This window comes from Boleophthalmus pectinirostris, unplaced genomic scaffold, assembly GCF_026225935.1.
Source record: "Boleophthalmus pectinirostris isolate CB_2022bp ecotype Guang Dong unplaced genomic scaffold, ASM2622593v1 HiC_scaffold_13, whole genome shotgun sequence".
NCBI classification, from domain to species: domain Eukaryota; kingdom Metazoa; phylum Chordata; class Actinopteri; order Gobiiformes; family Gobiidae; genus Boleophthalmus; species Boleophthalmus pectinirostris.
This window is the reverse complement of record NW_026571036.1, coordinates 20,999,423-21,027,157: the sequence shown is the minus strand read 5'-3', so window position 1 is coordinate 21,027,157 and position 27,735 is coordinate 20,999,423. Positions and strand designations below refer to the sequence as shown.

Below are 27,735 nucleotides of genomic sequence, written 5' to 3'. Positions count from 1 at the left end.
TCATATCCCCATGACAAAGAGCCAGCTGTCCCTATGGCTTGTCATAACTTGATGAAAAACATCACATAATGAAATTCCAATGTTAAAATGTAGACTACCTCACTTTTTAGTGTTTTGGTTTATGGAAATCTTCCCACTCCCAATTCTACGATTCACCCTTAACCGCGTAGAGTTTACACCACACACAACAGTGATTTAATATTTGCCAGAAAGGTATTATACCAGAAAAGTAATATTTCTAAAAAGTATATCCAAAAAGCGTGTTCCCAAAACAGACCTAGATTTGAAATCCTCTGTAAAGGATTTATAGGAAGTGTGGAAAGGCCTACCCTAAATATTAACTGCTGAGTTTTATTTTTATGTTTTGTCCAATTTGAAAAGTTATACATCAGCATCATCTAATTTTCTAGACACAATACACCGTGAGGTATAATAACTCAAACTTACCTGTGATCCACGCGGTCCGGACGGGGGTCTACCAACACGAGAACCCACATGGCCCCGCCCACTCTGACGTCACCACAACAACACGGAAGTAGTGTCGGGGGGCACTAAGCGGCGGAGGACACCGTTGCAGCACAGCTAGGAGACAACCAAGGCACTTAATAAGAGTCCCGGACCATAATAGGAACAAAACAACATCTGATAACCGACCTGCAGTTGCGTTAAGTGTAGATTAGTGTTTAGGGTTAGCATAAACAACACGACGTGGTGCGAAATGGCGCTCATCCCCTCGCAGGTTCTCCGGATAACCATCCTTCTGTCCTACTTCTCCATCCTTTGTCACTACAAAGCCCTGGACATGCCCGCTCACCAGACCTACGGAGGCAGCTGGAAGTTTCTCACCTTTATAGACTTGGTAACACACACACCAAATCCCGCTATTTCCACTCAAAGGCGCCTAAATCAAGCTAGTAATGCACCTTACTAGACTTCATCAGCGTTAACACATAATTAGAGTTTTGTGTCTTTAATCTAACACAACAGCAGTGCTTTTCGTGTTAAATAATCATTGTGGTTTGCAGAAAGGCGTGGGGTCTGTGCTAAGCTGCTCCAGTCCTGTCATTTGATAGGTGCACAAGCGTGAACGAGCAGCGCGTTCACGGTCTTTATTGACAAAGTAAATCAATGACTCTGGTCTTGTAAAAGTCAACTGGAGATCTATTGTTCACGGTCAAAACTCAGATACACTGTACGGTAGTCAAAACCCTTCGAAATATGCAACCACAAGCTATAGTAAAACATTACTAGTAATAGTTTTGTTTCAAGATTGAAAATTATTTGACATCCATATAACAGAGGAGATAGTGAATACACGGCTTTAAGAGATGTGGATGTCAGAAGTTGATTTTAAAAGAAGGTGGAAACTGGCATTCATAGTAACTCATTATAATCAATTTGGTTAGTTTAAATATTCCAACTTGGAGGTCTTATCACAGTACTAATAGATAGCTGTAGGCTTTACACTATGCTCACTCATACTGCATAATTAATCTAGCATTATTGCACTTTTCATTGACAAAAGTGGTAGTCTCTAGTTTGGTTTGGGATCACTGCTAAATGGCGATCCGAAAAGACCATATTAATCTGCCCACCAATCAATTTCTATTAACACAGTATTCTTTGACTTAGCTTCCCCATTAGCAAAGTATAACCATGAAGGGTAAAAGACAAAGATTCATGACGCATCCATTTCTTATCAAGACCTATAGAAATAGTAAATGCCATGAACATGTTTCAGTGTAGTATTTATATATTGATGGGTTTCTTCCTTCTATATGAAACATTGGAGGACTTTTTCCCAACTCAAAAGAAATATACTGCGTTAAATTATTTATCGACTTAGCATTCGTTTCTCATCATTCTGAAACCCATGGATAATTAATCAAAGTAATTAATCAAAACACACAAAATATTTGTCACTTTTTCTATTTACACGAACGTAGCAAGTAATTTACCTTGTAACTATATGATTATTTTTATGATTCAGTTCATTTCTGAATCAGCACTAGGCTTAAACACAGGCGTTTTCCCAATTTTCTCTGCCTATTGGTCAACTATGCTCATGCTCCAAGTGAGTAACAGGTGGATTTATCCAATTACACTCAAGTGTAAACTCTCAGACACAGTACTAGTACTTCTTAATAACATGAAAACATACTAACGGCTTGAATCGTGACACAATCAAAATCATGATCCTGGCTCCAGAAAGTTATTATATGATTTTTTTTTTTTTTTGCATATCACTCACCCCTACTTGTGGATCAATAGGGTTTTCTAAATCTAATAGTCAGGTCAGTGTTGTGCAAATGTTTATGTAAGCTATAGCCTTCCTTTTGTCATAGTTTATGGACACTATAAAGTGAAATGAAATCTTGAGCCTAATTCAGTAATGAGACGTTAAAATTGAAGGATGAACAGAGAACAGAGCCTCTATTCAAAGTCCAAACAATTTGTCCATAGTGAGTGTCTGTCCTCCAGCCATTTGCCTTTCAATTGCAGTAATTGTACCAAAAACAACCATGCATATACAGATATTTAGCCATGACATTTTATTTACCTAAGTAATTACAGTGCAGTTGTGTCATAGTTTTATGTATTGTTCTGTACGTCTAGATTTCTGTGGCACTACTTTTATGAGTTATGTTGCTATACTGGCAGTTAAATTAAAGCCCATATTACCCTATTTTCTGATCTATGTATTACTGTTATTTCCTCATCAGAAACATACCAGGAGTTTATTTGTTTCAGGAAGTGCTCCACTGTGTTTTAACCTCCGTATACCTGGAATCATTTCAATGTTCTACTGAACAGAAGGTAAAAGGTGAACATTACTGCTATATTACATCAGAAGGTGGAACAGAGCATTTTGAGCTTTGGAAATGTAGATGGACTAATAATAAGGTATTACTCAAATATGTGTGAATGAAACAAAACTCCAGGTATGTTTTTGATGAGGTAACAACATTCTAACATGGCTTAAAAGATTAATATAGGACCTTTAAGGTAGTAGTTGTTGTACCAGTAATACTTGTACTTTTTCTACCTTTGCTTTACACTATAGGCTTTGGTACTCTGGTACAGGTACTTGCTAAAGCTTATTAACGTAGACCCGAGAAAATGCTGTGTCATATTTTCCACATTAAAGCAGTTCCCAGTTTAACTGTGCTGTTAAGGACCCAGACCAAAAGCCCTTAAACGTACCACTTCAACATCTGTGGTCCCTGAAGGCAACATGCAACAGGCCCTGATCATTAGCATCAAAGTGTCAAGATTCAAATCTGTACAGGCAACTAATATTTAAATGTAAAATATCTGAAATTATACAAGAATGAATTTGTTAGTTTTCTTAAATTGACCAAAGATGAAATTTAAAGATGCATTGAATAACTTTCTGGTGAAGGGTCCGTCAAATTCTTTTCTCCATGGACATTCGTAGGGTATGCAATGACAAACTATTTCAAAAATAAACAAAAGTGCATTTTATTGATTTTATTGGGCATCACTTAACCACCTCATGTATGCATCACAAGTTTCAATTAAATTTTCAATTTAGAAATACTCGCTATTGTAGTTTACTTTGCTATAGCATGGTCATATGATGTTATAATGACTGGAGAGATTATCCAGTGGTCTTTTTGGGTGAGCCTGATCTGTCTCAGAGGAACAGCTCCATCACTGGACCAGTATTGACTCCAGAGTTTTATTACACACACTAGGAGGGAGGGGCTCTGTATCCTACCCAGTAATATACTAGACAGAAATCTTCTCCCATCACCACTATTAACATGTGTTTAACAGTTTATACAAGGCAAGTCATGCATAAAGTAATTCAAAGATTACCTATTCAGATTTATACAACAAAAAGATTATTATATATATTATTATATATTAAAGGTATTAAAATAACAAATACAGGAATACCAACAAATGAAAAAAAAGTTAATACATTTTATAAAAGTAAAAAGCCTGGATTTGAACATTGTCAGAGTAGAGGACTGTCTCCCATTTTTTAGTTGCATCCTGAAAGTCCTAACTCTCAACACCAGCAGGAGGTTGTCAAGGAATTGTAAATAAGTAGTTTAGTAATTTAATGAGTATATAATGGAAATATTTTAAAAAATGGGGAAAAAAAAAACTTGGAATGTTACATGATTAACCCATTTTTACCTCTGCCCGAAAATGTCTTTTTCTTAAATGTGTGTGTCAGTTTGAATTATTCTGTGGTAATGTGGCATGTTTTGCTTACTCTAAATGATCAAATGTACTTATTGACATTTTTGCCTGTAAGTATTCTTCCTTTGTCCTTTTGTCCCCCAATATATGTAATAGTTTATCTGTGTACTTGTGAACTATTGTTAAAAGTGGGTATTTATTTGTTCAGGTGATCCAGGCGGTGTTCTTCGCCCTGTGTGTCCTCATAGACATTTCCAGTCTCCTGACCAGAGCTGGGGAGAGCAGGGAACAGGAGAGGCAGCTCAGGAAGCTCATCTCACTCCGGGACTGGATCATGGCTGTGTTGGCTTTTCCTGTTGGAGCGGTGAGACCAATAATTCTGACTGACAAAATAATAAAGTACTTACTACATCACAGTAAATAAGCAGACGCTGAATCAGCAAATGCATGTTTTGTGTCTAATAATTTAGGCACAAAACACTGAAAAGACAGACATTCCAGACAAACACTTCACAAATGTCCACTTTTGGGAGTTTTAAAGAGCTTATATTACAATATTTTTTTTCTGTTATAATGTTTCCTCATTAGAAACTTGTAGTTGAGTTTTGTTTCATCCACATATGTTTAACAGACACACCCTGCATATTTAGACTGAGTTCTTCTCTCAAATTGAAAACACTTCCACCTTGTGATGTCATGTGGTAATACAGGAAGTGCTCCACTGTGTTTGTAAACTCCATACACCTTCACTAAAATCGTTTGGATGATTTTAGCCCTGGAAATGCTCATCTCTGCTGAACCTCAGACCCTGCTAACCTATGTGTGCCCCAGAAAATATGCAAAATTTTAATATTGAGTATATTGTCTTTAATAAAAAAGAACTAAACAAAAAAAAATCTTGTATGGCCATAAAGTCATATTTTTGCACTTTTAACTTTAATTTTACAGTCAGTTTGTGTTTTGTGCAATACCTGACCACCACCATAGAATTACAGGCACACTGTAGCTTAATTCAAATGGATAAAATAAATGTTAGATTTTACATTGATTTTGGCATTGATTTTAATCAAATAGTGAAGTCTCTTTAGTGGTGTAGAGTTCAGTGTGCTCTCCAGAGGGTGACCCCTGTTTGCTCTGGGGCTGTTCTGTTACACTGACACACTCCGGTCACATGCTTTAGCCTGACTTTAGCCACAATGCTAACCTCAATAAGCCTCCATAACACAGAATAGCTCAGCTGGCAGTGGCCCAGGGCTGCTGTTCTGGTTCAGACACACGTTCTGAGAAACCTGAGTATCATACAGGGGCCTATAGACCGCTATAGAGGTCGCTCCGAGCTGGTAGAGCGCACTGGAGTTCAGTTTACACACAGAACAATGGATACAATTATAACAGGACCTAAAGACATCAGGAATCCTACTTTCCCCAGCTGATGGGAACACACAGTTTAACAGTGCAAGTGACTAAAGCTTCACATTCAAGTGGTCATTGTATGAGTAACCTGAGATGTTTTTGCTATTAGAAAACCAATAGGTATTTATATATTTTACCGTTAATGGGGGAAAATTTTATCTGTGTTGTAACAATATTAAAATTTCAAACTTATTACGATGCTAAGGAAAAGGTCCAATACAAAATTCACTTCCACAAGGTTAGACAATAGAATGTATAGTCATGATGAATACTATAACTTATCACTCACAACACTATAAACTAGCACTATTATATTAAAGCTGGAACAATGTATTTTGGGGCTCAAAATACATTGTGTTTCTCTGTAAATGTGGGGAGAATTTGGATGTTTTTGTTTAAGGTAAGAATTGAGCTGTAAAAGTGACTTTTATGGCTAATTACTGACCAATAAGCCCAGGCCTTTTAATGATACTGTCTATTAAAAATTGTTTACTGGGATTATCTTTCATTAAGTAGTTACAGTATTTGAAGCATGATATATGGCTGTACCAATATATCAGGGCTCCAAAATTTGTTATCATGACATGCCTAAGAATGTATTTTTATAAATACTAGTAGTTTCTTTACATTTACTAGGTGATCTTATTCTGTATAGCTCAAGATCTACTATTCAGGAATTTATGTGATTTTTTTTTCTACTACAATGATACTTGAAATTAGTGTCTATCTTCAATTCTATTATTGGTATGTGGGTACCATTTGTCTGACAAAACAAATAAAATCTCACTGAAGCAAAGAGTGCATTCAAACAAAAGACCAGTTAACATGTATTCAGCATCAATCGTTTGACTAATAAGCTATTGTGCATTGCTTTGGATAAATTGTTAATGGAAACTAATTACTATCTCTTTTCTTTCTCAGTTTGTGGTGTTCACGTTCTGGTCCCTGTACATGTATGACCGAGAGCTGGTTTACCCCAAACTTCTTGACAACTTCATCCCACAGTGGCTCAATCATGGCATGGTGAGATCACAATATATAAACATTTCTACATTCTGTGCTCTGTGTGTGCTTTTTTAGCCTTTAGCAGATCATTATTATTCATTTAAATTTGAATAGAGGAGCATTAAAGGCTTTGATTGGTCATGTACACAATGTAGGACTAATCTCTTGTTTAACCACTTTGCAAAGTCAGATCACAGAAACCTATTGTAGTTTGTGTAACATGCAAAGATTCTTTGTCAAACTTCCTTTTAAACAACAGCAAACCAGAAGAACCGAACATTTATCATTTTACCATTTAAGCATTGTTTTTATTTCTGCAGTAGATCTTTTTTCTTTTCTTTTTTTCTGGTGTATGTAGTAAAAAAATATTAAAGAAGACATATTGTGTTGTTATATTTTGGACATTTTAACTCGCAATATTGATCCAGAATTATTTTATAAAAGAAACTGCTGACTTTCAAGTTAGAAAACTGCGGTGCCCAGTGGGAGCTGGCGTTGCCATAAACACCATCACAACAATGACCCGTGCAGTTGTCAGCACCTCCGATGGATATCTGCAGACCACTCTAGCAAACCGCAGATTTTTTTTTCATTTGTTCCAAAATGACTACAAATCCTATGCATGTCACAGTTTCAAAAAATAAAATTGGATAACGAAGTACAGAGCAGTCGGCATGAAAATGGGAGTTGGTCTTCAAATTGGTGTCTTGAAGCAATTAAAGAGTGCTCAAACATACATCATTCAATCAAACTTTATTTATAGACCGCTTTTCAGACAAAAAAATGCAGCACAAAGCACTTGCTCGAATCACTGCTCGAATGCTCAAATCACTCCAAATACAACTTCGGTTAGTAAATGGTGAGGGGAAACAACTATAACCTGGTTAAAAGCTCTGAAAAGTTTTGCATAATAGGTCTGCTTTAAAAATTCACATTTGGTATTTGGTGATATAGTGGAACCCCGTACTGATGCAGCTTTGTAAATTTAACTGAGCTTGGGGTGCAAAAATAAGCATGTAAGTATACAAGTAAAGTAAGTTTGTGAATGTAAACCTTGTAACTTGCTTCAGAAGAATAGAACAAAATCCATTGCAGTCTTGAGTTGCAGTCCTTAAGTCCTTTTGTCACATATGAAGATGCAATTTAGTAGTACTTGTCTGTATACATAGATTTTGCACAAGATCCTAATCATTTGGAGAGCTTTTGCCGCACCCCCTTTTAGTCAGTTAATATATGCACAGGGCAAGTCTTTAGTTGACCAAGAATGTCTTTAGTCACTTACAGACCGACTCCAGCCTAAAAACATCTCAACAATTTGTGTAATTATGCAGTTTTGTTTGGAGAAAGCAGACATCCCAAACCATGTAATCATAGTTATACACCTGCCCTCACATGCCAAAGTCTTATCACTGCTTTGCTCACTCCATTAACACTACACGCATCAAAGTCACTGAGCCTCTGTGTGGTGTGTGCCCTTCGCAGCAATGATGTCACTGCACGACTGTTGCTAACGGCGACAGCAGCGCTAACAACCAAAACAACAACAACAACATCACTCCGGGTACACCCCATCTCACATCACCGACATCTTTACGTGCCAATCTCTGCTCAGGCATTTTTCAAAGTCTTTATCCGAGCTTTATGCAGACTGAGAGCTGCAGAGAGACTTGTGCATGAGCTGGAAGTAAATATTTATCTGTATTCCATGGAAATGACTGTTGTTTTGTTTAAATCCGGCACCATGGAAACGCGGTGAGGGCAAGGCCGAGGGACGACTGAAAAATGTGTCTGAAACAATGCAGCCAAAAAAGTTAGCGCGCCGTGGAGTTTGCAGAAAGAAAGGGAGGATTCAGCCTATGTCAACATGAATTAAGAAAATAATTGTTCCGTGCAAACATAAAGTCCTGGCACTATCACTTAACTAATGAAAGATTTAAAATTCTTTTAGTCAATTACCACCTTTAAGTAACAAGTTTCATTTATCTATAAGTGTAGACTGCTCGGTGAAATAGTGGTTGGTAAATCTGCACACACAAGAAGGTCAACAGTTTAATTCCTGGATTAAGTTGCGTGCGTATTTTGCATGTTCTTCCAGTTTCTCCAACCACTGAACAATCACAATTTTGTACTCAACAGAAATTAGGCCACAAGTTGATATTTGCAGTCATTTTAGGAGATGGAAAGATAGGAAATTACAAAGCTAATGTATTAGGAGAATTTTATGCAGTTTGGAAAGGACCAGTTGGGATGATTGGCCAGATAGACCAGAACATCTCCAAAACCTCATTTCTTGGAGAATATTGCTACAATGCAGTACTCATAGGTCCAACAAAAGTCAGCAGTAGGTCTGTCATGACAATGCATGATAATAATCATGCATGATAATGTTTATTAATGGTTAAAGGTGCACTGTGTAACTTTTCAGGTGGAGGGTCCACCAGCTGCTTGCCTCTATGGAGATGTTACTGTTTTTTTCTTGATTATTCCACAGTATGGAAATAAGCTTGGTAATCACAATGGGGATAGGTTACTGGTCAGATCTATCGAGAAGCAAGCCTGTACATGATAAGAATTCATGTTTTTTTAGGCATTTTTGAGCTATACACCTGTAATTGAACAAATGTAAGATAGAGACATGTTTAATGCCCTACTATGGAACATTCCCAGCAAAGCAATAACATCTCCATGGAGACAAGCAGGTAGTGGACCCTCCACCTTAGAAGTTATACTGTGCACCTTGAAGAAAATAATAGATAGCACAGTGTTTTGGGTTGTATTTATCATGCACGTTTCTTTGCACTTGTGCATATGATGTTGTGCATCATATTAACATTTGAGTTGCGGAGGACTGAATACTAACATATCTATGACTCATATAGATAAAAACCTTTGAGCTACTTATTTATTGCAGCTCTTGTTTTCAACAATATTATACAATTAAAAAGGATTTACTGGAATTATTCTGCTTAGTGCATAGATTCTGTAGGTATATATCGGCTTTCAAAATTTGTTATTGTGACAGGCCAAGTCAGCAGGTTGTCCTAATGTTTTGCCTGATTTATAAAACCTTTCATTTTAACCCTGTTGCTATTAAATTCTTGACCACTTCAGTCTTCTTTTCACTTTATCCAGAACATGTTCCTCTTTCCTCTTGTGGACATTTAAATATGATTTTTATTGCCGCAGAACACCACACCTTCACTGTTACCAAGTCTTCAAAACAAAACATATACTGTTAGTGAACATAGGCATCTGTAACCTTTGGATCTCTCCCAAACTCCTAAACCTCAAACTTACATTGACATCGACCACATAAACAGTAGTGCTTTGCATTCTCGTTTTGTTTTTTTGAAAGTATGATGCTTGACTTGATAGATCTTGTCCAATTATTGTTTGGGCATGTTTCTCCTCGGTCCGCTTGACTGACTCTGCTCTGGGTGGAGTTACATTGGATTTTACTTGCTCTCGTGTAGCAGTGGGACAGCTTATATGAAATTATACAGCAGTGTTTCCCATTAATACAGGAGATTATGGTGATCCCCCATAGCCTTTGCTTGCTAAACAAAATTAGACTTTGTTGCTCATTGCATTATTATTTGCCTTACTTTATTTGAACTTTTTTTTTTAATTCATGAAAGCACAATATATACTATATATATATATTTCGATACTTTAAAAACATGTACGTTTAAAGAAAAAAAAAAGAACAAAATTGTTAAAAACATTCAGTGTTCAAAAAAGGAGTAGGAAGAAGCATATCTTATTTTAATCCTACCCCTTCAATTTACAATATTTCATCTATGATATTCAGTATACGGTTAAGTGCATTATAGTGTCTCTTTGCAAACATTACAGAAATGTATCATACACTTTGTAATATAAATATAGGCCATCAAGTCCATCAAATTCTTCTCCTGATGGTTTTAAATTTCAGCAGTTTTATCTTCAACCTGACTCACAACTGTTGAAGAAAATTAAAGTAAAAAACATTAAAATAAAATAAAAAAAAACTGAAATGAATCAAACCAAAACCAAGTGTACCACCACCATGATTGTGGGGAGTAAGGGCTGTATTAAACCAGGTTGTAGCCAGGTCAAAACAAGAATTATATCTAGACTGAACCAGATGTATCCAGTAATTCATCATACTATTCCCAATACATCGCACTCATTCATTTCTGTGCAGTATTTTTGACCTCACTGTGACCTCTGTGTTGGCCAAATCCGGTTAAGCCTGAGATACAGATACAGTTTTAGCTCTGACTCAAAGGGATTTTCCAAAAAGATACAGAAAAGGCCACAAACTACAGAGGACAGGGATGAGAAATGGAGACAGCATAAATCTTACTGACTTTTGGAAGACTGGAGGAGAAAAGATACATTTGCATATTGCTGTCATATGCCTTTAGACTTTCTTTAAACTTTGCCAATATTTAGCTTTTATTTATGTGAGATGATTTATACAGTATTGTAAGTCATTGTTCACTTTGCTTCATTGGTTGAACTTTTTAACGGGAGGATATTAGAAGGACTTTGAAAAGCTTTTGCACTGCGTAACTTTTTGGGTGGTAGTTATGCTACCATCTTACATGACTCCATACAATGTTTAACTGTGTGGCATTTAATCTGTCTACCATTCATAGTACTGAATAACATGCTTTCACATCTCTACGTGAACATCAACATATTTAATGCCATACTGTGAAGTGTTCCTGGCAATGCACTAACATCTCCATGGAGACAGAGTAGGTAGAGCCCTCAAGGCCCTACTACAGAAGTTACACACTGAACTTTTTAGCCTATCATGCATAGATTCTAGACAAAGCATTATGTTTTTTCTCTAGCTATTTGTGCATTACACAATCAAGTCCTCCCTTGCACCAAATGTTCAAATATTCCTAAAGCTTTTATTTTCCCAAAATAAAAACAAACCGTAAGTTCAGTCTTTCATAATTACACCTCTCTGAAGTGTAACTGTCTAGTAATAATTAATGTGAACCTGTAGTGATGGCACCTTGGGAGCAGTGCCGCAGCTGTGAACTCAGGGCAAACGAGGTAAAAAGGTCCCTCCCTCTCACTGATTTTTTCAATGGGTCAATGATAGACTAACAGCGCCCCCAAGTGGACACAGATGGATCATGAACTACTCTTTCTTTGAAAACGAAGTAGAAATAATGCATTCTTCTTTCTTGTTTTACAGCACACCACAGTTCTGCCGTTCATCATTATTGAGATGAGGACCACCCATCACAAATATCCCAGCAGGCCGTGGGGTCTGGCTGCAGTCTTCACCTTTGGAGCAGGCTACATTCTCTGGTCAGTTCTGAACAGATCAAATATGTTGAGGGGCTGTCTCCTCTCTTGGCTTGCCTACCACTACGCCATTGTATGTGGGACAAGATTCAGAATAAATCAATTAGAAGCTGTAACTACACCTTAATTAGCCTTTGGAGCTCAACAGTGACCGCCCGCCCTCTGGTTCCAGAAGTACATTTGTCATTCATTTTTCCCATAGACAATCAACATTAACAGTTTGAAATCTTGTTCAGGCATAATCAGCTAAGCTATAATTGTATGTAAAATCTGTTTCTGGAACTTAAACAAAGGTTATTAAAACATTTCACTGAATGTTGCAGTTTAAACATGCTTTTTGGACTTAAAACAACCTCATGATGGATATTCCCACATAGCTGCTTAGCCACTGCGATGTTTTTGAACTCTTAATATTTGAAATTTTTGGCAAAAAAAAAAACTATGCAAATTTTTCTTCTGGAAACAGAGCAAACTTCAAAGTGGACTGGACTGTTGAGCTCCATAAAACATGAGAAAAGACTTAATTCATAACGAACAAATAGTGTACTAAGAATGATTTGATTAAGGTAGGATATTAAAGTAGTTTCTAAGCCTGAATCATTATTAATAAACTATTTGTTCATTATGAATTAGGTCTTTGTTCATGCTTTATTAAGGCCATTAAAAGTGTAGTTATTATAAAGAGCTAATATGAAGATGTGTTCAAAATGTGTGGTAACTGCACATGAATACAGAATATTCATTTGACCCACCAGGACGTGCTGGGTGCATCATGTAACTGGGGTGTGGGTGTACCCCGTCCTGGAGAAGATTGGCCCCATGGCTCGAATCGCCTTCTTCAGCGTCCTCTGTGGTCTCATCGGAATCTTCTATGTTTTCGGAGAGATTCTCAACAGCTACATCTGGGACCAGCACACAACCAGCAGCTCAGGTTAGACACAGACCTTTGTACACTCCCTACGCTAAACATTTGCATATGGCCAGCGTCAGCATAAATGCACAAGCGAATAGTTTTTGTCTGACCCAGCTGCATCTGTAGGTGTCATTGGCTTCATACTCTGCAGTTTCTTTGTATTTTAGCCGAAAAAGTTGAAATATGACTTGGGCATGCTAGGAGGATAACACATTTTGGAGAAGGACTATTTCTTAAATATCTGTAGTGTGGAATAATGAGATGTAATAGCATTAGTCTGTAATTCAAGACTCTCAAAATCAACTAATTCTAAATCAGACAACACCTATTGTCTATAGCTATAAATTGTTTATAAATTATAGATATTAAATTGATGTTGTTTTTGTTAATAAATGTACCGTACTCTGTCAGGTTAATAATAGTTTCCACTAAGCCTGTCCATTAATCTTAATTTATTTGTTTCAGCTAAAGTAAAAGGCGAGTAACTCTTTGCTTCAATGGACTTCCTTGAGGACAAATAAAGTCGGAGCTCTAAACTCCGCCCGCCTGAACAGCACAAGAAGGAAACCAAGCGACCTCTGCTGAAATGCATTGAAATGTATCCTATAAGAATAACCAATATTATATCGGTATTACTGTACATACTTGAAAATACTTGGAAGCAAAACCTGTTCATAATTTGCTTTTCATTGGATGTTGTGTTTTTTTTAAGCTGCTGTTGCATTGTTTTTAGAAGGAGTATGTTGAAATGTTTTTATTCAAAGTTGGCTTAATATATGAAGTTCATAAACTGTGATATTCATTTGCTGGATATAGGAACCGACCAAAGGGAACAACCTGATTTTGGAGACACTAAGTTATGGATAAGTTACTCAGTTATGTTCAGAGCTGTTAATAAATGATTGAAAAAGAATATTCTTGTACTTTTTTTTTTTAAGTCAACTAAACAAGTGTCACTATTTTAGATCCTTTGGAGAAATGTAACTTAGCCAGATCACTTTACGTGCTATTTAGTATTTACATAAAATGTGCATGATAGGTGTCCTTATTTTAGTGAGTTGCGCCTGTACTGTACTGCACTCACAACATTTTCAAAGTCTTAGTTGTCATTATGCATTGAATGATGGACAAAAGCAGCTTTTTTACCACTGTAACCTCAATAACATCAGATAGGATCATGATACAGGCCTAAAATGAATGTTAAAGATGATGTATCTCTGTCAGAGCTGTTCAAAATACATCCATCTGAATGAAAGTCTGTTGCCCTTCCACTTGAAAACGTGTCAAGTGGAATGACCAATTTTTATTAGCTCTCAGGCCTTTTCTGAGGACTGTTATAAAATACTCCCCTCCAGCTCCACTCCTTATACATATTTTATTATGAATATTTAGTTTTTATATGACATTTCGCATATCATCCAGATACTTGTTTGAGTTCAGCTCCAGGGGCATTTCAGATAAGCATTCTCTTACACTATTAAACCATTACTCCACTTCTGTCAACACAAATTAGTGCCACTCTTCCTCTATCTACTTAATCGAGAGGGGAGAGATAAAAGAGAAAATAAACATGTTTTTATGTTGTTCTGTCACTTGTCTAGCCCAGGCCTTTTCCAGGTGTGAGGCGCGTATCTAAAGAAACCCACTGTTCAGTGGTTCGTTAGCGGTTTCACACGTGTCGGCTCTGCAGTGACACTTCTAAACACGCGCTCTGGGTACATTTGCATAAATCTGCATAATAACGAGGGAGAGACGAAAACATTACGACAGGTTGATCTGGTGGATTCAATTGAACAGTCAAAATGTTAACAGAAATTGTGGGGGTGTGATGATTCTCTTTGCCTATTTATGTAGATTAGAAAGTCTAGGCATTTGAATTTTAGATGCAGCAGGTAAGAAGCAAGTACAAAGAAATAACTCAACTTGCCCATGTTGTTATGGTACCAAAAAATAAAGAAAGGGGTGTATTGTTATTATTTTAATTTTTTATTTTGCAAAACTCACTACACTTTCAAAAAAAATGCTGGTTCGTTAATCTAGTAAATACAGTGACAATGCATGCTTTAAATAGGAGCTATACAACTTGGGGATTATTCATTCACTCTCTGGTCACATTATTTCTCATGTTCAAGGTTGAAAATGTGTATTCACGGTTTCAACTTCTTTTTACAGGTGATATTTTTAGAACTTACACCCTCAAAACATTAAATATTTTTTATGTTTTGACGTGTTATTTGCTATGGCAACTGTGCTAGATTGTCATCACTCTGAAGCCCATGGATATTTCAAACTGTTTGTACTGGGTCTTCAATTTTGATGATTTAGTTAAACATTGTAGTAATGTAGTTTATAAAGCCATCTTATATAGGGGAAAAAACATGAATCTTAAAATGATGACAATACTCAAAACAAGAAAGTATTAAAGATACATATTTAATTAGTTACAGTGAATACAAAAATACAAATAAAAATAAAAATGTTCTACTGTTTTCTGGTCTTGGGATTTGGAGCTGGAACAAAATTAGGGAAAATATTTTTAGTGTACAACAATTATAGCTATAAAAATGTGATATGATTTAATAAACTAGATTATTTTAATTTGGATTACCATTTGGATTTTCTTGTTTGTAAAAAGTCTTCAACATCTCCACAGCTTCCTCTGCTCTGTGGCCTGCAACACACTATACACAGCCATGTTTTCATAAATCTATTTATTTAGAAATATTGTAAGTATAAGGCAAAGATAGTTTTATGACTTATAAAAAGTTTACATAAAAAGTTTTGGTTTAAACTGCAAGGTCAAACTTTAAATTGACATTTGTGTCACTACTAGGTTCATAACAGTCTATGAATTAGCAAACAATGAAATATTGACAGACCTTAAACATGGTCCCAGTTTGTGGTAAATTTGCAGAAGAAATATCCAAAACTGAACCACATCCTCCAAATCTGTCATTCCTACAGCCATACACCACCACAGGCAGATCTGATCAGATGTCAAGGACTGTTCTTTGTAACAAACACTATTATAAATAAAAAATTACAAAATAGTCAGGTGCCCATTTAAACTGCAGCATATGAAATGTCCCACTATGGTACTTTTTAATGTACTGATGTAATGTTAATGTATTCATGCATTTATAGGGTGTTCTGTCATATACATTTGACCCATCCTTTATGTGGTTAAATCGGTCAGGAGCAGTGGACCAGATGTGGGCCCAAATCTTGGTCACGAGAAACTAGTTGAAGGATTGACCTATTGTTGTATTTTATTGTTTATTATTATTATTTTTATTTTTTTTTATTTTATTTATTTATTTTTTTGGACAAAACTGAGGACATTGTGAAAACATCTAAACGAATTATATATGGGGTCTTTTTTGCTGGACAACAAATGCAAATGTCTGCAGTCACAGTAGGATTCTTCTTCTTCACTTGTGTACTTGTTTACTGAAGGATACTGAAGAGTCTTAGCGCAGCAGCACACATGATACATGGCTCCACTGTGACGTACAACACCGTTTTGTCACAAACTGTTTTCATGTCTAAACCTTTGAGTCCACACCAGTCTCTGAGTTCATCTAGGGCCACCATCTCTGCATGACGAGTGGCCTGAAAAAAAGAGGTATACATTAAAAAAAAAAAACATGATAAAAACTATAAATTATTATCATAAATATTTACATTTTTTGTCTCATTAACTTCATTTCTTCCTTTCCCTATGACTTCATTGTTATAAACCAAAAGACATCCAACAGGAACCTCTCCATTTGCCAGAGCATCTTTAGCCTGCAATATGCAGAAAGAGAGAGAGAGAGAGAGAGAAAGAGCAAGAGATCGAGAGAAAGAGATGCTTTATTGATCCAGAGGTAAATTCAAGGCTTTGTGTCTCAGTCAAAAGTCTCAGTGCAGTTTAACGGAGGACTGGTCAGAAAGGGTCAGCAGATCTGTGTCAGGGCAGTTTGATGAGAGGAACAGCCAAAAGTGAGCCATGTGAACACAACAGGAAAGGCCTCAGTGTTACTCCTCTCAGTTGTTTCAGTTGGCGATGAAATGGTTCACTCCCTCAAAGTGTTTCCTCTAAGAAGTGCTCTGCCACATCTGCTGCCAAATATGGTGTAAAAAACCTGTAGCATCTCAAATGTCCATAGCTCCTTAGCTAGCCTCCTGCACAGTCTCCATGGATACAGGAAAAAGAAAAAGTTATAGTATTTCACACAATCACAATATCAGAGAGAGATATGTTCATTCCCTCAAAGTACTGACTCTGGATGTCTTCTGCCACATAAACTATCACATATGGTGTAAAAAGCCTGTCGCATCTCAAAAAGAGACAAGCCCCTTGCACGGTCGCCATGGATACGAGAAAAGCAAACAACTAATTTCACAAAATCCAATAGTCCCTTACTTGTATCGTTTGAACTGCATATGCTGCACTTTTTAGTTGTGAATGAATGAATGAATATGATGCTAAAAACTGAGCTCAAAAAACAAAATATTTCAAAACAGTATGTGAGCCAAAAAGCAAATGCTGTTTGTTACAGATCGTCAGTCTGTGTTAATGAGCGCTTATTACTTTTTACATTTGTTTATTTGTTATTATAGTAGTGCAAGTTTTAGCTACATTATAATGTTTAATAAGAGTTTATTCCATTTTACATGTACAATCTTATTACCATATCAAACGCCTTGTCCATCCACTTTTGTATCTCTTCATCGCGGGGGTAAAAACTCTCTCCACAAACTCCTTCCGTTCCCATCGCAGTCCTCAGATTATTGACTAGATAGTTAGTTTTATCAATCCCTCAAACAAAACTATTTCATGTTCGCGACCATGCTCTAGAAGTGTAGGGGGAGCAAAATAAAGATCGGACTAACTCACAAAAGAGCCAATCAGATCACTCGATAAAGCAACATCAGTGAGTTCTTGTCATATCCGGTATTTGCTTGAAAATAACATAAATAGACTGGTTTATTTGATGTTTTTTCCGCAATACTTACATTATTTTGAATTGCACTTGTCTAGTAATAATAGTCTAACGAACAGAATATTGTTAAAACTAAATCTGGGTTCACAATAAACAAAGTTTTTATTTTGGTAGCCATACTTCCGTCCCCCTAGTGTAGTCTTCATTCACTTGACCGCTAGCGTGTTTAGCAGAAAGTTGCCCATCGCTGAAACTGTCAAGTCAACATGTTTGTCAAATAGATCAATAATTTAAGTGCATTTTAGGCTGCAGTCTTTGCTTACGATAAGAGGATGTTTTCTTCAACTTGGAACTTTATTAAACGCCACAAAAGGAAGTTCATTTTCGCCGGTGCAGTAGTTGGTGGTAAGTTTAGCTTAGCATTTAGCTGCTCTACAAACTACTAAAATCAGTGTAAAATTGTATAATAAAATATATGACTACTAATATTTTTCAAACGTCAGTTGTATTAAACACAACCCATTTTGGTATCATCATGTGTTAAACATTGTACATTTAAATATATTGCTCTTTTATTAATTGTTCAACTTGGAGTGATTTATTCATGTTTTAATTTTTAGTGTCATATATTTAGAGAACAGACTAAACAGTTCTATTACTCCGATGGAGCAAAGCTGCTTATTAAAATAAAATGTATCTGTAATCGAATCTTATAAATGGAGCACAAGGGAGGCACAACCCCTTGTCACACTCATTCATTGAAAACAAAGTGCTAAATAATGTAGATGATTATTTAGACAAGATGTGACCCAGAATACTGTATGTCACAGAAAACATGTGATTGTGTATTATATTTTAAGTAATCCATTATGGCAAGATCCCTCTCCCTTGTTTTTGTAGGTGTGTACTTCATGGGTAAATATGCGCAGAGGAAGATCAGGGAAATCCAGGAGAGAGAAGCTAATGAGTACATCGCTCAGGCTCGAAGACAGTTCCACTTTGAGAGCAACCAGAGGACCTGCAACATGACTGGTAAATACAGTAAACTGCCACACAGTATATACACAGACAAGTGAAAAAATGCATACTAATTTTATAGATACTGCAATGACAATAATTAACTCTCTTTGCATAATCTCATCATTATAAAACATTTGCATTTGTATTGTTTCAGTGTTATCCATGCTTCCATCTCTTAAAGAAGCCATTGTAGCTCAGCTCAACTCTGAGAATCTGACCTCGCTGCTTAAGACCAAGTGAGTAAATGTAGTTCTTCTGCTATTACTGCTTCTCAAGTGTATGTCTGTATACAACCATAGCTCCTCATTCTCACTTGTCTATGTTAAACCAAATTTAAGTAAAAAATTATTTACATTTTAAGATTTCCTTTCTTCTCTTTTTAGACCTGCTAACAAGCTAGAAATCTGGGAGGACTTAAAAATAATCAGTAAGTTCTTCTGTATTTAAAAATGTAGATGCTGGCCTGTACTGAAATTGCCATAAAGAGATATAAAGACTTGCAATATATGTACATAACCTCATTATTATTTTTGTAGGTTTTACTCGTACGATTGTTGCTGTCTACAGTACGTGCATGTTAGTGGTGCTACTTCGAGTCCAGCTCAACATCATCGGAGGATACTTGTATCTCGACAACTCTGCCAACAAGAACACTATGGTTAGTGACTATAAAACTTTTTGAACCTTTTTTGAACTTAAGGCTGCTGTAGTTTAATTCTGCTTTCAGGTGCACAAATAATATGAGTAATGATTGTTTGTTAGTGAAACCACTTGGGCAAACCACTAAGCTATGGTGTTTAATTTATATCAATATCAGTTCCCACAAGTTCAGTTTTGTCCCACTCAGGCTTCTGTAGAAATCATGTTTAAGACTGGTTCTTGTTCTCAGGCACCCATGGCTCCTCCCGACGTCCAGCAGCAGTATCTGTCCAGTATCCAGCATTTATTAGGAGACGGTATGTGAAACTGTTTTGTCTTAGTAGATGTGGTTTCGTTCTTATTTTAATAAAAATAATGTTGTTTTATATTAAGTTAATATATGTATTTTATAAATTCTCACTTACATTTGTCTCTGTTCAGGTTTAATAGAACTTATGACAGTGGTGAAGAAAGCTGTGCAGAACTCACTAGAAAAGTATGTGTGTACAAAATAATCATCATGCAGATTACAGATTTGTATTTGTAAATTGCCAATAAGTTTCCTGAATATTTTACACTTAGTTCTCCTGTTTTAATGCATTGGCTGCCTTTCCCACAGTGTGTCCCTGAAGCAGAGCCTGTCTCTGCTGGAGCTGGAGCAGCAGATCAGTTGGATAAGAGCTGAGGTGGAGGCCTCTGAGCATCCTCTGTCCTGGTACATGTTAGCAGATGACCAGGAAGCTCTCGCAGACCAGGTAACTAAGAATGGCTCTGGTTAATATTTCCCTACAAGACTCTGCACTACACAGGTGTAAAATGAATATTTAAACATTAAATACATTTTGTTCTTGGACTTCAGGCATGTGGTTTGACTGAAAATGATGTAATGACAATCCGCCTCCTGAATGAGACCAGAGACATGTTGGACAGGTAAATCATACTGTGGTCACACATTATATTTGAACAGCTGATCATATTACAGCTGTTTTATGTCTGAAATACAATTTTTGTGCTCACAGCCCAGATTTCACAAAAGTCCTTCATACCTGTTTGAACCGTGGTTTCTCTCGTCTCCTTGACAACCTGGCCACATTTTTTAGATCTCCATCCATTGAGTCTGATCCCAGTTCTGCACCAGACAGGTAAACACATCTAACTATGGGCCTTCTCCATGGTCTAACAGTGTTTCATCAAATGCCTTGTGCAGAGTAGAATAGTAACATAATTTTCTAAAAGTTATCAAGTTAACTTAAAACTTTTTAAGTGGACAACATGTTTGAAGTTAAGATGCCCTTTTAGTGTAGGAGAGATGGAAACCCAGTGGAACCATTATCCAAGACATGCATGCTGCTTTTTAGTTTTACTCAATTATGGATGTGTTGAAAATAATAACACGTATTCAATCAGGAATCTCATCTGTGCGAAAAAAAAAAAAGCAGTTGCAATAAAGAAGTTTGACAATTATTTACAAGTTTATTATTCACTTTCCTTATCCCATTTAGTCCATTGCTTTAGCTGTATCTACTTAATCGCTTTTACTGTAAACCATGTTTCTGTCTGTAGTTTATCTGCAGTGAGTTTACCACTGGCCAAGATCATTCCCATCATTAATGGACAGATTAACACTATTTGCAGCGAGACACCCAGTCACTTTGTACAGGTAAAATCTTATACTAAATTGTTAATTCCTTTTCTTTTTCCTTATTTTGGTATTTCATGACATTTTCTTTTCTTTGTGTTGTCTTTTAGGATTTACTGTTGAACGACCAGGTGAAAGAGTTTGCAGCTAACGTTTATGAGACTTTTAGCATGCCCCAAGAGCTGCAGAAATAACCATACATTTATGACTAAAGGACTATAAAACAGAGACAATTCCCCCATGTCACAGAATGAAATGCACATTGACCATGGACCACTGCATCATGGGAAATGTAGTCTGATTGAACAACAGCTGCTACAGTCAATAGATGAAGAGACTGCCTTGTAATTTACTGATTTTATGAGTTTTGTACCAACTATGGTGAATGTGCAGGCTTATTGCCAGCAGAAAAGTTAATGTATGAAAAAAAAAGTTGCTTGTGAGTGTATAATTTAGGGATTTGTTTTGTAATTTTTATGGTTTTAATACACATTTTGTAAAGTTGTAATGGGAGATTGTAACTTAGTAATGATGGTGACCAACTGAAAGAAAAACTAAATAATATTGTGAAATTCCAAATGTTTTTTTGTTTCTTTTTTTTTTTTACATTTTTTCAGTGTAAGTTATGAATCTGAGTTTTTTTTTTTTCAACTGGAACAGTGAAATTTAGCTTTATGTAGAAACGCTTTGAGTTTAAGTATTATTTATCAAACATTTTATCAAAAAGCATTGGTAACACATTTGAATTTTTAAGATATGCCAAGTCAACAAAATTCAGACAATGTCCCCGGATAAGCGGAAGAAAATGGAATGGAACAATGTTAGTGACATATATTTTCTGATACATCATAGCACACCATACTTCAGTAGAAAGTATTCACTGCACCAAATTGGTTTCTTTTCTATAAATAGCCTGTCCCTTTAGCCACAAGTTGAAGTGAAAAAGACATCTTTGTGGTGACATTTTTCAAAATGGAGCGAAAATGTCGGACCTGTAAATCTGACCAGAGTGATGTGGTTTTTAAAAGTCAAACCACAGGTGGGTTTCATGCAGAGTATCATTATGAAAAGATGTAGTCAGGTGTATGTAACTGTAATACAAATGTTGGCCATATACTATGGCTCTTATTGTTGTTAAAATTATAATGGCTAAGAGTAACAATATACCAGAAAACTTTTCAAACAGACTTTCTAAAGCCTATGGAGTGTGTACAAATGCTGTATTACTTTAAATGATAAGAGAAAAAACTAAATGTATTTAATTTTATTTATTTTATTTACATAGTATAACTTAGAAAATCTGCTTCTCAATGGGACAGGGCAACTATACTGTCCCCTTGCAGACTGGAGGAGTTTGAGGAGAAGGAGCAGTGCATTATGAGACAGAATGGTTCATGACTGCGGAGAGCTTCTGAGAGGAGACGCTGTTCTTCAGATAGTGAGTCCACCTGTCGATAACAATTTCACAAAATTCACTTATTCAATCCATTGGTTTATGTAGTTTAAATATCAAGCATTTAACATACACTTGCTCCTCTACCTATTCTACAAGTCTACAGTTACATCCAGGGTTAGAGCTAACTTATTCCAACTTAAGTCCTGCATTAGATCTTTTTAGTTATTAGTTGTATTTTGGAGTACATTTTGGAAATTCCTTACAAAACACTTTGCCATTAATATTTTAGCCATATTAATATGGTACATAAAACAAAAATTTGGTGTGAACTACCAATTTTGTATGTTTAATTCTACAAACACTTTCAAAGTAGATCAATTTCTATATCGTGATACCTCTTGCCTGAGTTTCCTGTTTCTCTGCTCCAGATGTTCACAGGCCTGAAGAAAATGACATTTAAATGCATAACTATATCTTCTTTATACAAATCACTGATAATGTACTAACAAGATTGAACTTTGGTGCACACTGACCTGATGAAGCTGGTCCGCTCTCTGAGTTTGTCTTTTTCTGCTTTTCTGAGCTGCAACTCTGTTTTTCTCTCTCCTCTTTATCCTCCGCCCTTCATCCTCTGCCCCCTGTCACAAACAATCATCACTATCAAGGAGAAAACCTCACTGAAGATAAAGGTGCACTATGTAACTTTTCTGGTGGAGGGTCCATGTTTTTGCTTTATCTAGAAAGTTCAAGTTTGTCATTAAGTCATCCTCCTCTGCACAAAAGTAGGTGACATCACAAGAAGTTATAGGTCAGATAAGTTTAATGCCATACTGTGGAACATTTCTGGCAAAGCATTAACATTTCCATAGTTACAAGCAGATTACAAATTCTCTCTATCAGAAAAGTTACACAGTGCACCTTTAAGTGGTACCATAACTAAAACTGGAGAACATAATTAAATTATAATTAAATTAAAATCATGACAACAAAATCTTCTTTACTGACTTACCTCCAACGTGTCACAAATCTTGAGTTCTGGTCGAGATGACATTATTCAGACAGACTTTATAGGTTCAATCCAGCTCAGTGTTTCAAATCCCTGTGGTTAAAGTAAGTTGTATAGTGACACTCGATTGTAGTTGATGTGGAGAGGACAAAGCAGAGTCCAGAGAAGGCTGTGGAGGGGAACTTTCACTTCAGCTTTGGTTGCACTGCCCTTTTAAAAGAACTTGGGAGGAACAGGCAAGTAAGTCACATGACGCACTCCACCGGCAATCAGGAGTTTTCAGTGAGGTTTATTCTGTATACTGTGTTGCTCTAAGCTTTATTTTAGTTTATTTTTCAATTGTTGTTTTACAGTTACAGAAGTATAATGTAAAGGGTTGGAGACTTCTTACAGGTATAGAATTCACTTTTCACACCAAGTACCACTGTTTATCTTCTTTCTTAATGCCACCTTTAAAATTTTAAAGAAACAGTTCCAAAAAATGAGCTATCTTCAGCTTTAAATAATATGCTTGTATACAAACATGTACATTAAAGAATGCTAATATTACCATATTAGTGAAGACATTTCTGTTCATAAACATAATAAAGTTTGATGTAATCTTAGGAGATTGCAGTACTGTTAGTAATTTCTTAAATGAAAAATTAAGACATGATGCAAGGCTCGGCACAAATGCTTGTATTTAAAATATGACAACAATTTTTAAGTGTACATTAAAAAATAAAGTCCAGATTAAGGTTGTGTTACAAAAACTATTGCCCATAAAATGTTTTAATCCAGGCTTGTCTTAATATCCTTTTTGCAGTTTGTGTAGTTTATTCTGCTGCATTACATCCGTATTTCTTATCCAGTGGTATGTAGCAGTTTGCAGCAGACATCTCCTTTGCAAGCCTCCTAATTGGCTCCTGGTGTTTAAAGGGTGGGCCAAAAGCATCTGATTCATCACAGTTTCCAAAAACTTCTCTGTGTATTTCTAAAGATGCCGCACTTGGCTTTGAGTTGAGGATCTGACACAGGCCCTCAGCTTGTTTCTGTAGGGTCTGGATGGACTGAACAGAGAAAAAAAAAATTTAGATACTAAAAGTATAATAATCATTTTAGAAATACAGTTAAACTATTATTGCATAATTTCTTACCTTTATGACTTGAGTAGCTTGTTTTGCCAATCCAGGAGCCTCTGCCGACAGCATTTTCATAATACTCTCTAGAAATCACATACAGTTTAAAATATATTATATTATGATCAGTGAGAATTGCCCTGCATTAATACTGCATAACGCACAAGTAGTCCGGCGACAGGTAAATCACTGTTCTATATCACTACTCCGTGGCCATCACACATGACATAAACGTAAACAAATGCTCAACTGCTGTGGGTAAATGTAGGGACTAGCATCATTTAACACATTGAAATAACTGATGTTTTGGACATTTACAGACAGGGAGCAGGCTTTTCACATTCATAAGTGAGAAATTTCAGTTTGTTGCCGTGGTATAATCAAAGCACATTATACAACTTGGAGCTGTGCGTTCTGCAGTTTTAACGCACTGCTCCTCGTTGTTTAATGTTTGCTTACCACTGCTCTGCTGCCATCGCCATGACATCACCATAGCAACACATCCTCAACTGCTCTAAGTAGACTGTAGGGACTAGCTTAATTTAAAACACTGAAATAACTCATACAAGCACTAAAAAACTGCAAATAACAGTAAGCAAATTTACAATCTTAAAATTATGTATTTTTTTTTCCCTATGCTAAAATGCACTAGCTTTATTTTTTGGGCAAGTTATTTTCCTGTGCCAGTCAGGAAGAACCACTTCTGTTTAAAATGGACATTTGAAACTTTCACCAGAGTCGAAACTTTTAAACTTTACCACTTCTGAAAATTAACCACATATCTTTTTGTTTTGCCCACATTTTTTGTTAGAATGTTTCTGTAAATTAAAAAAAAAGAAAAGGAATTGTACCTTGTTCTGTATCCTTGGGCATGTCTTGTGGTTGTATTGTCTTTTCATAAAGACCCTGAAAGAAAACTGAAATGAGTGATTTCTGGTTTTACTATGGTCTTATGTTATTCAGATTATTATTATTAATATTTTTTAACTAGAAATGTTATTTAATATGGGTTGTTTATAGTGTAAATCAAATCTCAGGGAACTTTGCAGGTACTATTACCAAGCACTTGATATGTCTTTTTCCAAAATACTGTATTGTTCTGTGTAGAAACTCACCATTATTTTGCGTTCAGCCTTCAGAGCATGAACCACGTGGGGTAAGATCTTTCTGGGGTAAGTTCGCCGTTTTCTGCTAGTCTCTACAATAACATCGTCCAACTGGCTCTCCAGGTCAACCTCCTCTAAATACACCAACATAAGACATTTAGAAACAACTAAATAAATATGCTCTGTTAAGTGGAAAATATTTCAGTTTGCATAAAAACATGAATTCAAACATGCAGTAACTTAGTCATAAAGTACACACTTGAGTATCCAGCAGTTAGTGGGATTAGGCTGCAGAGCACAACCCCACTATATGTAAATATTTATGACTGTACAAATATATATATAAAATTTTGTGCAAAAATAGAAATTATTATTTAATAAATATTAATAGCGAACTAAGGCAAAAACTGATTAAGAAAACAAATTAATTAGCTTATTAAGAGTAAATAAATGAAAATGGTGAGGGACATAAGGGTGGAGGAGGTGCAGTCTTTTTTTGCTCTGCAGGATACGGTCTTGTTGGTGGAGGTCTGCAGATTGGGTCTTGTGGGTGGAGAGCTACAACCAGACTCTTTTTAACAGTGGAGCGAAGAAAGTTACTGTAGATTACCTTCGTCGTCGGGAGCATCACTCCAAGTTTGACCATTCACCAAAACATTCTCCTGAACTGCTGCTTCAAAGTTCTGCAGTAATCAAAATTACCACATTAATCGGCAGTTAAGTGGTAAATGAAATTACTCATTGTTTCCATACAAGCAAAATAATAAAAAAAAAACCTACAGGCCACTACAGAGTGAACTGTTATATAGAAACATACTTTGTAGCACCAATCAAAACCGTTTTATTTCACGTTAAACAATATCTTCTCTTTGAACAATCCACCATCATATATGAAATGCATGTTCTACTTTTAAAATGTATTATTAACTGAATACATTCAGTAAGCTCGGGTGGACCCACCGCCAGCAATTCTCCAAGAAGTTCCCTCTTCGTATCCGCTGCTAACTCCGTCTGTCCGTCTAAAACTGTCTTTAAAAGCTCTTTATATCGCTCTATCTGCTCTTGCACCTGTTTCTTGGACCGGACCTGAATCCTATATTCAGTACTGGGATCTTCTGAGGAGATTTTGTCGGGTTGCACGGCCTCCATCTTTACCGCCAACTTTTGTTTATTTATTTTTTTAAACCGGAAACATTTACGTCAGTTCCTGGTCCGTCAGCCTCAGTGGTTCTGTCAAATGTAAATCGCAAACGTTCCTCAACACTAACGCGGGTATTTTAGTTTTAGCGATACTAACATCAAATAAATCAAATACATCACTAACATCACTCCGTTATTCCATAAAGAAAATTGTTTCTCGTTTCCGATGGAGAATGGCTTTGTAGACTGCCACTGTCACATATCCGCGCAGGAGTTTGAACAGGTAAGTGTGTTGTTCTGTGTTCATTTGCAAAGGCCAAATTACAACGTTATAACACAGGTTAGTTCAGTTAAATTCTATGGCATATCGCTACACGGCATAGTTGCGAGTTTATGTTGATCTTTTTGCAGGACCTGGACGATGTAATTAAGAGGACCACACAGGTTGGTGTTGATAAGATTTAAGTTGATTAGCAGAGAGAATTGTATGAGCAGATTTATGTGCCTGACTGATTTCAGGCTGGAGTTAAGACTCTTGTGGCAGTAACAGAAGATCAGAGAGAGTTTGACAGGGTTCTACAGCTCAAGAAAAGGTTTCTCTTTTTATCTTTCCTTCATTGTTCATTCTGATTGTAAAATGCACTTTGATAAATGTAACAATACTATTAGTACAATTACTAATACTACTACTGACTTGATAATAAAACAAGGCAATACCATGTTTTTGTACAAAGAACATATTTACTTGGGGTGATAGTGTATATTTTGGTACCTCTGTGTGTTCTTCTATTTTGTGTTTGTGTTCCACAGTTATGGAGCTCTGATAGCTCCCTGTTTTGGGGTCCATCCTCTTCAGAGCGATGGGGGTCCGGACAAACGCAGTGTGAAGCCCCAGGTAAAGCTACAAAAACAGTCAGTCAAAG

The 27,735-nt window shown here is 36.2% G+C and overlaps 7 protein-coding genes across 8 annotated transcripts in view; 3 read left to right on the top strand and 4 right to left on the bottom strand.

Moving 5' to 3' along the window:
- hivep2a (HIVEP zinc finger 2a) overlaps positions 1-602 on the bottom strand; it is a 101,985-nt gene extending 101,383 nt beyond the window's left edge. The window contains exon 1 of the mRNA XM_055149652.1: positions 448-602. The gene's annotated coding sequence lies outside the window, so the exon portion shown is untranslated. The remainder of the gene's footprint in view (positions 1-447) is intronic.
- Positions 534-13,733, top strand: aig1 (androgen-induced 1 (H. sapiens)). The gene is made up of 6 exons (XM_020918488.2): positions 534-859; positions 4,385-4,540; positions 6,511-6,612; positions 11,795-11,910; positions 12,663-12,838; positions 13,286-13,733. Exons 1-6 carry the CDS (start codon positions 719-721, stop codon positions 13,303-13,305), a joined length of 711 nt encoding a protein of 236 aa, XP_020774147.1. The 5' UTR covers positions 534-718; the 3' UTR covers positions 13,306-13,733.
- Positions 13,734-15,236: 1,503 nt separating this feature from the next.
- On the bottom strand, positions 15,237-17,699 carry adat2 (adenosine deaminase tRNA specific 2). The gene is made up of 6 exons (XM_020920749.2): positions 17,497-17,699; positions 16,505-16,609; positions 16,282-16,432; positions 15,700-15,806; positions 15,429-15,501; positions 15,237-15,330 (listed from the first exon to the last, which is right to left on the bottom strand). Exons 1-6 carry the CDS (start codon positions 17,578-17,580, stop codon positions 15,302-15,304), a joined length of 549 nt encoding a protein of 182 aa, XP_020776408.1. The 5' UTR covers positions 17,581-17,699; the 3' UTR covers positions 15,237-15,301.
- Positions 17,700-17,940: 241 nt separating this feature from the next.
- pex3 (peroxisomal biogenesis factor 3) lies at positions 17,941-21,619 on the top strand. Its single transcript, XM_020918744.2, has 12 exons — positions 17,941-18,153; positions 18,649-18,780; positions 18,923-19,004; positions 19,152-19,195; positions 19,305-19,426; positions 19,658-19,724; positions 19,849-19,903; positions 20,027-20,162; positions 20,267-20,337; positions 20,427-20,549; positions 20,971-21,067; positions 21,157-21,619. Exons 1-12 carry the CDS (start codon positions 18,081-18,083, stop codon positions 21,238-21,240), a joined length of 1,086 nt encoding a protein of 361 aa, XP_020774403.1. The 5' UTR covers positions 17,941-18,080; the 3' UTR covers positions 21,241-21,619.
- A 734-nt stretch (positions 21,620-22,353) lies between these two features.
- batf3 (basic leucine zipper transcription factor, ATF-like 3) lies at positions 22,354-23,999 on the bottom strand. The gene is made up of 4 exons (XM_055149267.1): positions 23,452-23,999; positions 22,976-23,080; positions 22,838-22,882; positions 22,354-22,494 (listed from the first exon to the last, which is right to left on the bottom strand). Exons 1-4 carry the CDS (start codon positions 23,491-23,493, stop codon positions 22,354-22,356), a joined length of 333 nt encoding a protein of 110 aa, XP_055005242.1. The 5' UTR covers positions 23,494-23,999.
- Positions 24,000-24,111: 112 nt separating this feature from the next.
- On the bottom strand, positions 24,112-26,862 carry nsl1 (NSL1 component of MIS12 kinetochore complex). The gene is made up of 6 exons (XM_020917756.2): positions 26,633-26,862; positions 26,283-26,355; positions 25,682-25,806; positions 25,418-25,472; positions 24,585-24,652; positions 24,112-24,497 (listed from the first exon to the last, which is right to left on the bottom strand). Exons 1-6 carry the CDS (start codon positions 26,819-26,821, stop codon positions 24,264-24,266), a joined length of 744 nt encoding a protein of 247 aa, XP_020773415.1. The 5' UTR covers positions 26,822-26,862; the 3' UTR covers positions 24,112-24,263.
- Positions 26,863-26,905: 43 nt separating this feature from the next.
- Positions 26,906-27,735, top strand: part of tatdn3 (TatD DNase domain containing 3) — a 3,342-nt gene continuing 2,512 nt past the window's right edge. For both annotated transcript variants that reach the window (XM_020917744.2, XM_055149246.1), the window contains exons 1-4: positions 26,906-27,095; positions 27,224-27,256; positions 27,332-27,405; positions 27,623-27,707. In XM_020917744.2, the coding sequence (XP_020773403.1) occupies positions 27,039-27,095; positions 27,224-27,256; positions 27,332-27,405; positions 27,623-27,707 (249 nt within the window). In that variant the 5' untranslated portion in view covers positions 26,906-27,038. The remainder of the gene's footprint in view (positions 27,096-27,223; positions 27,257-27,331; positions 27,406-27,622; positions 27,708-27,735) is intronic.

Bases quoted from the DNA above. Each gene is read 5' to 3' on its own strand.
- aig1 (XM_020918488.2), top strand. From the start codon at position 719: ATGGCGCTCATCCCCTCGCAGGTTCTCCGGATAACCATCCTTCTGTCC. The intron at 860-4,384 runs GTAACACACACA...TTATTTGTTCAG, and splicing joins TTCTCACCTTTATAGACTTG to GTGATCCAGGCGGTGTTCTT. The intron at 12,839-13,285 runs GTTAGACACAGA...TATTTGTTTCAG, and splicing joins GCACACAACCAGCAGCTCAG to CTAAAGTAAAAGGCGAGTAA.
- adat2 (XM_020920749.2), bottom strand. From the start codon at position 17,580: ATGGGAACGGAAGGAGTTTGTGGAGAGAGTTTTTACCCCCGCGATGAA. The intron at 15,807-16,281 runs GTATCCTTCAGT...ACATCTGATCAG, and splicing joins TGCTGCGCTAAGACTCTTCA to ATCTGCCTGTGGTGGTGTAT. The intron at 15,331-15,428 runs GTAATCCAAATT...ATTTTGTTCCAG, and splicing joins CAAACAAGAAAATCCAAATG to CTCCAAATCCCAAGACCAGA.
- pex3 (XM_020918744.2), top strand. From the start codon at position 18,081: ATGTTTTCTTCAACTTGGAACTTTATTAAACGCCACAAAAGGAAGTTC. The intron at 19,196-19,304 runs GTAAGTTCTTCT...TTATTTTTGTAG, and splicing joins GGAGGACTTAAAAATAATCA to GTTTTACTCGTACGATTGTT. The intron at 20,338-20,426 runs GTAAATCATACT...TTGTGCTCACAG, and splicing joins ACCAGAGACATGTTGGACAG to CCCAGATTTCACAAAAGTCC.
- batf3 (XM_055149267.1), bottom strand. From the start codon at position 23,493: ATGTCATCTCGACCAGAACTCAAGATTTGTGACACGTTGGAG. The intron at 22,883-22,975 runs GTCAGTGTGCAC...CATTTTCTTCAG, and splicing joins GAGCGGACCAGCTTCATCAG to GCCTGTGAACATCTGGAGCA. The intron at 22,495-22,837 runs GTATCACGATAT...TGTTATCGACAG, and splicing joins ACAGGAAACTCAGGCAAGAG to GTGGACTCACTATCTGAAGA.
- nsl1 (XM_020917756.2), bottom strand. From the start codon at position 26,821: ATGGAGGCCGTGCAACCCGACAAAATCTCCTCAGAAGATCCCAGTACT. The intron at 26,356-26,632 runs GTGGGTCCACCC...TGATTACTGCAG, and splicing joins TTCTTGGAGAATTGCTGGCG to AACTTTGAAGCAGCAGTTCA. The intron at 25,807-26,282 runs GTAATCTACAGT...TGGTGTATTTAG, and splicing joins TGATGCTCCCGACGACGAAG to AGGAGGTTGACCTGGAGAGC.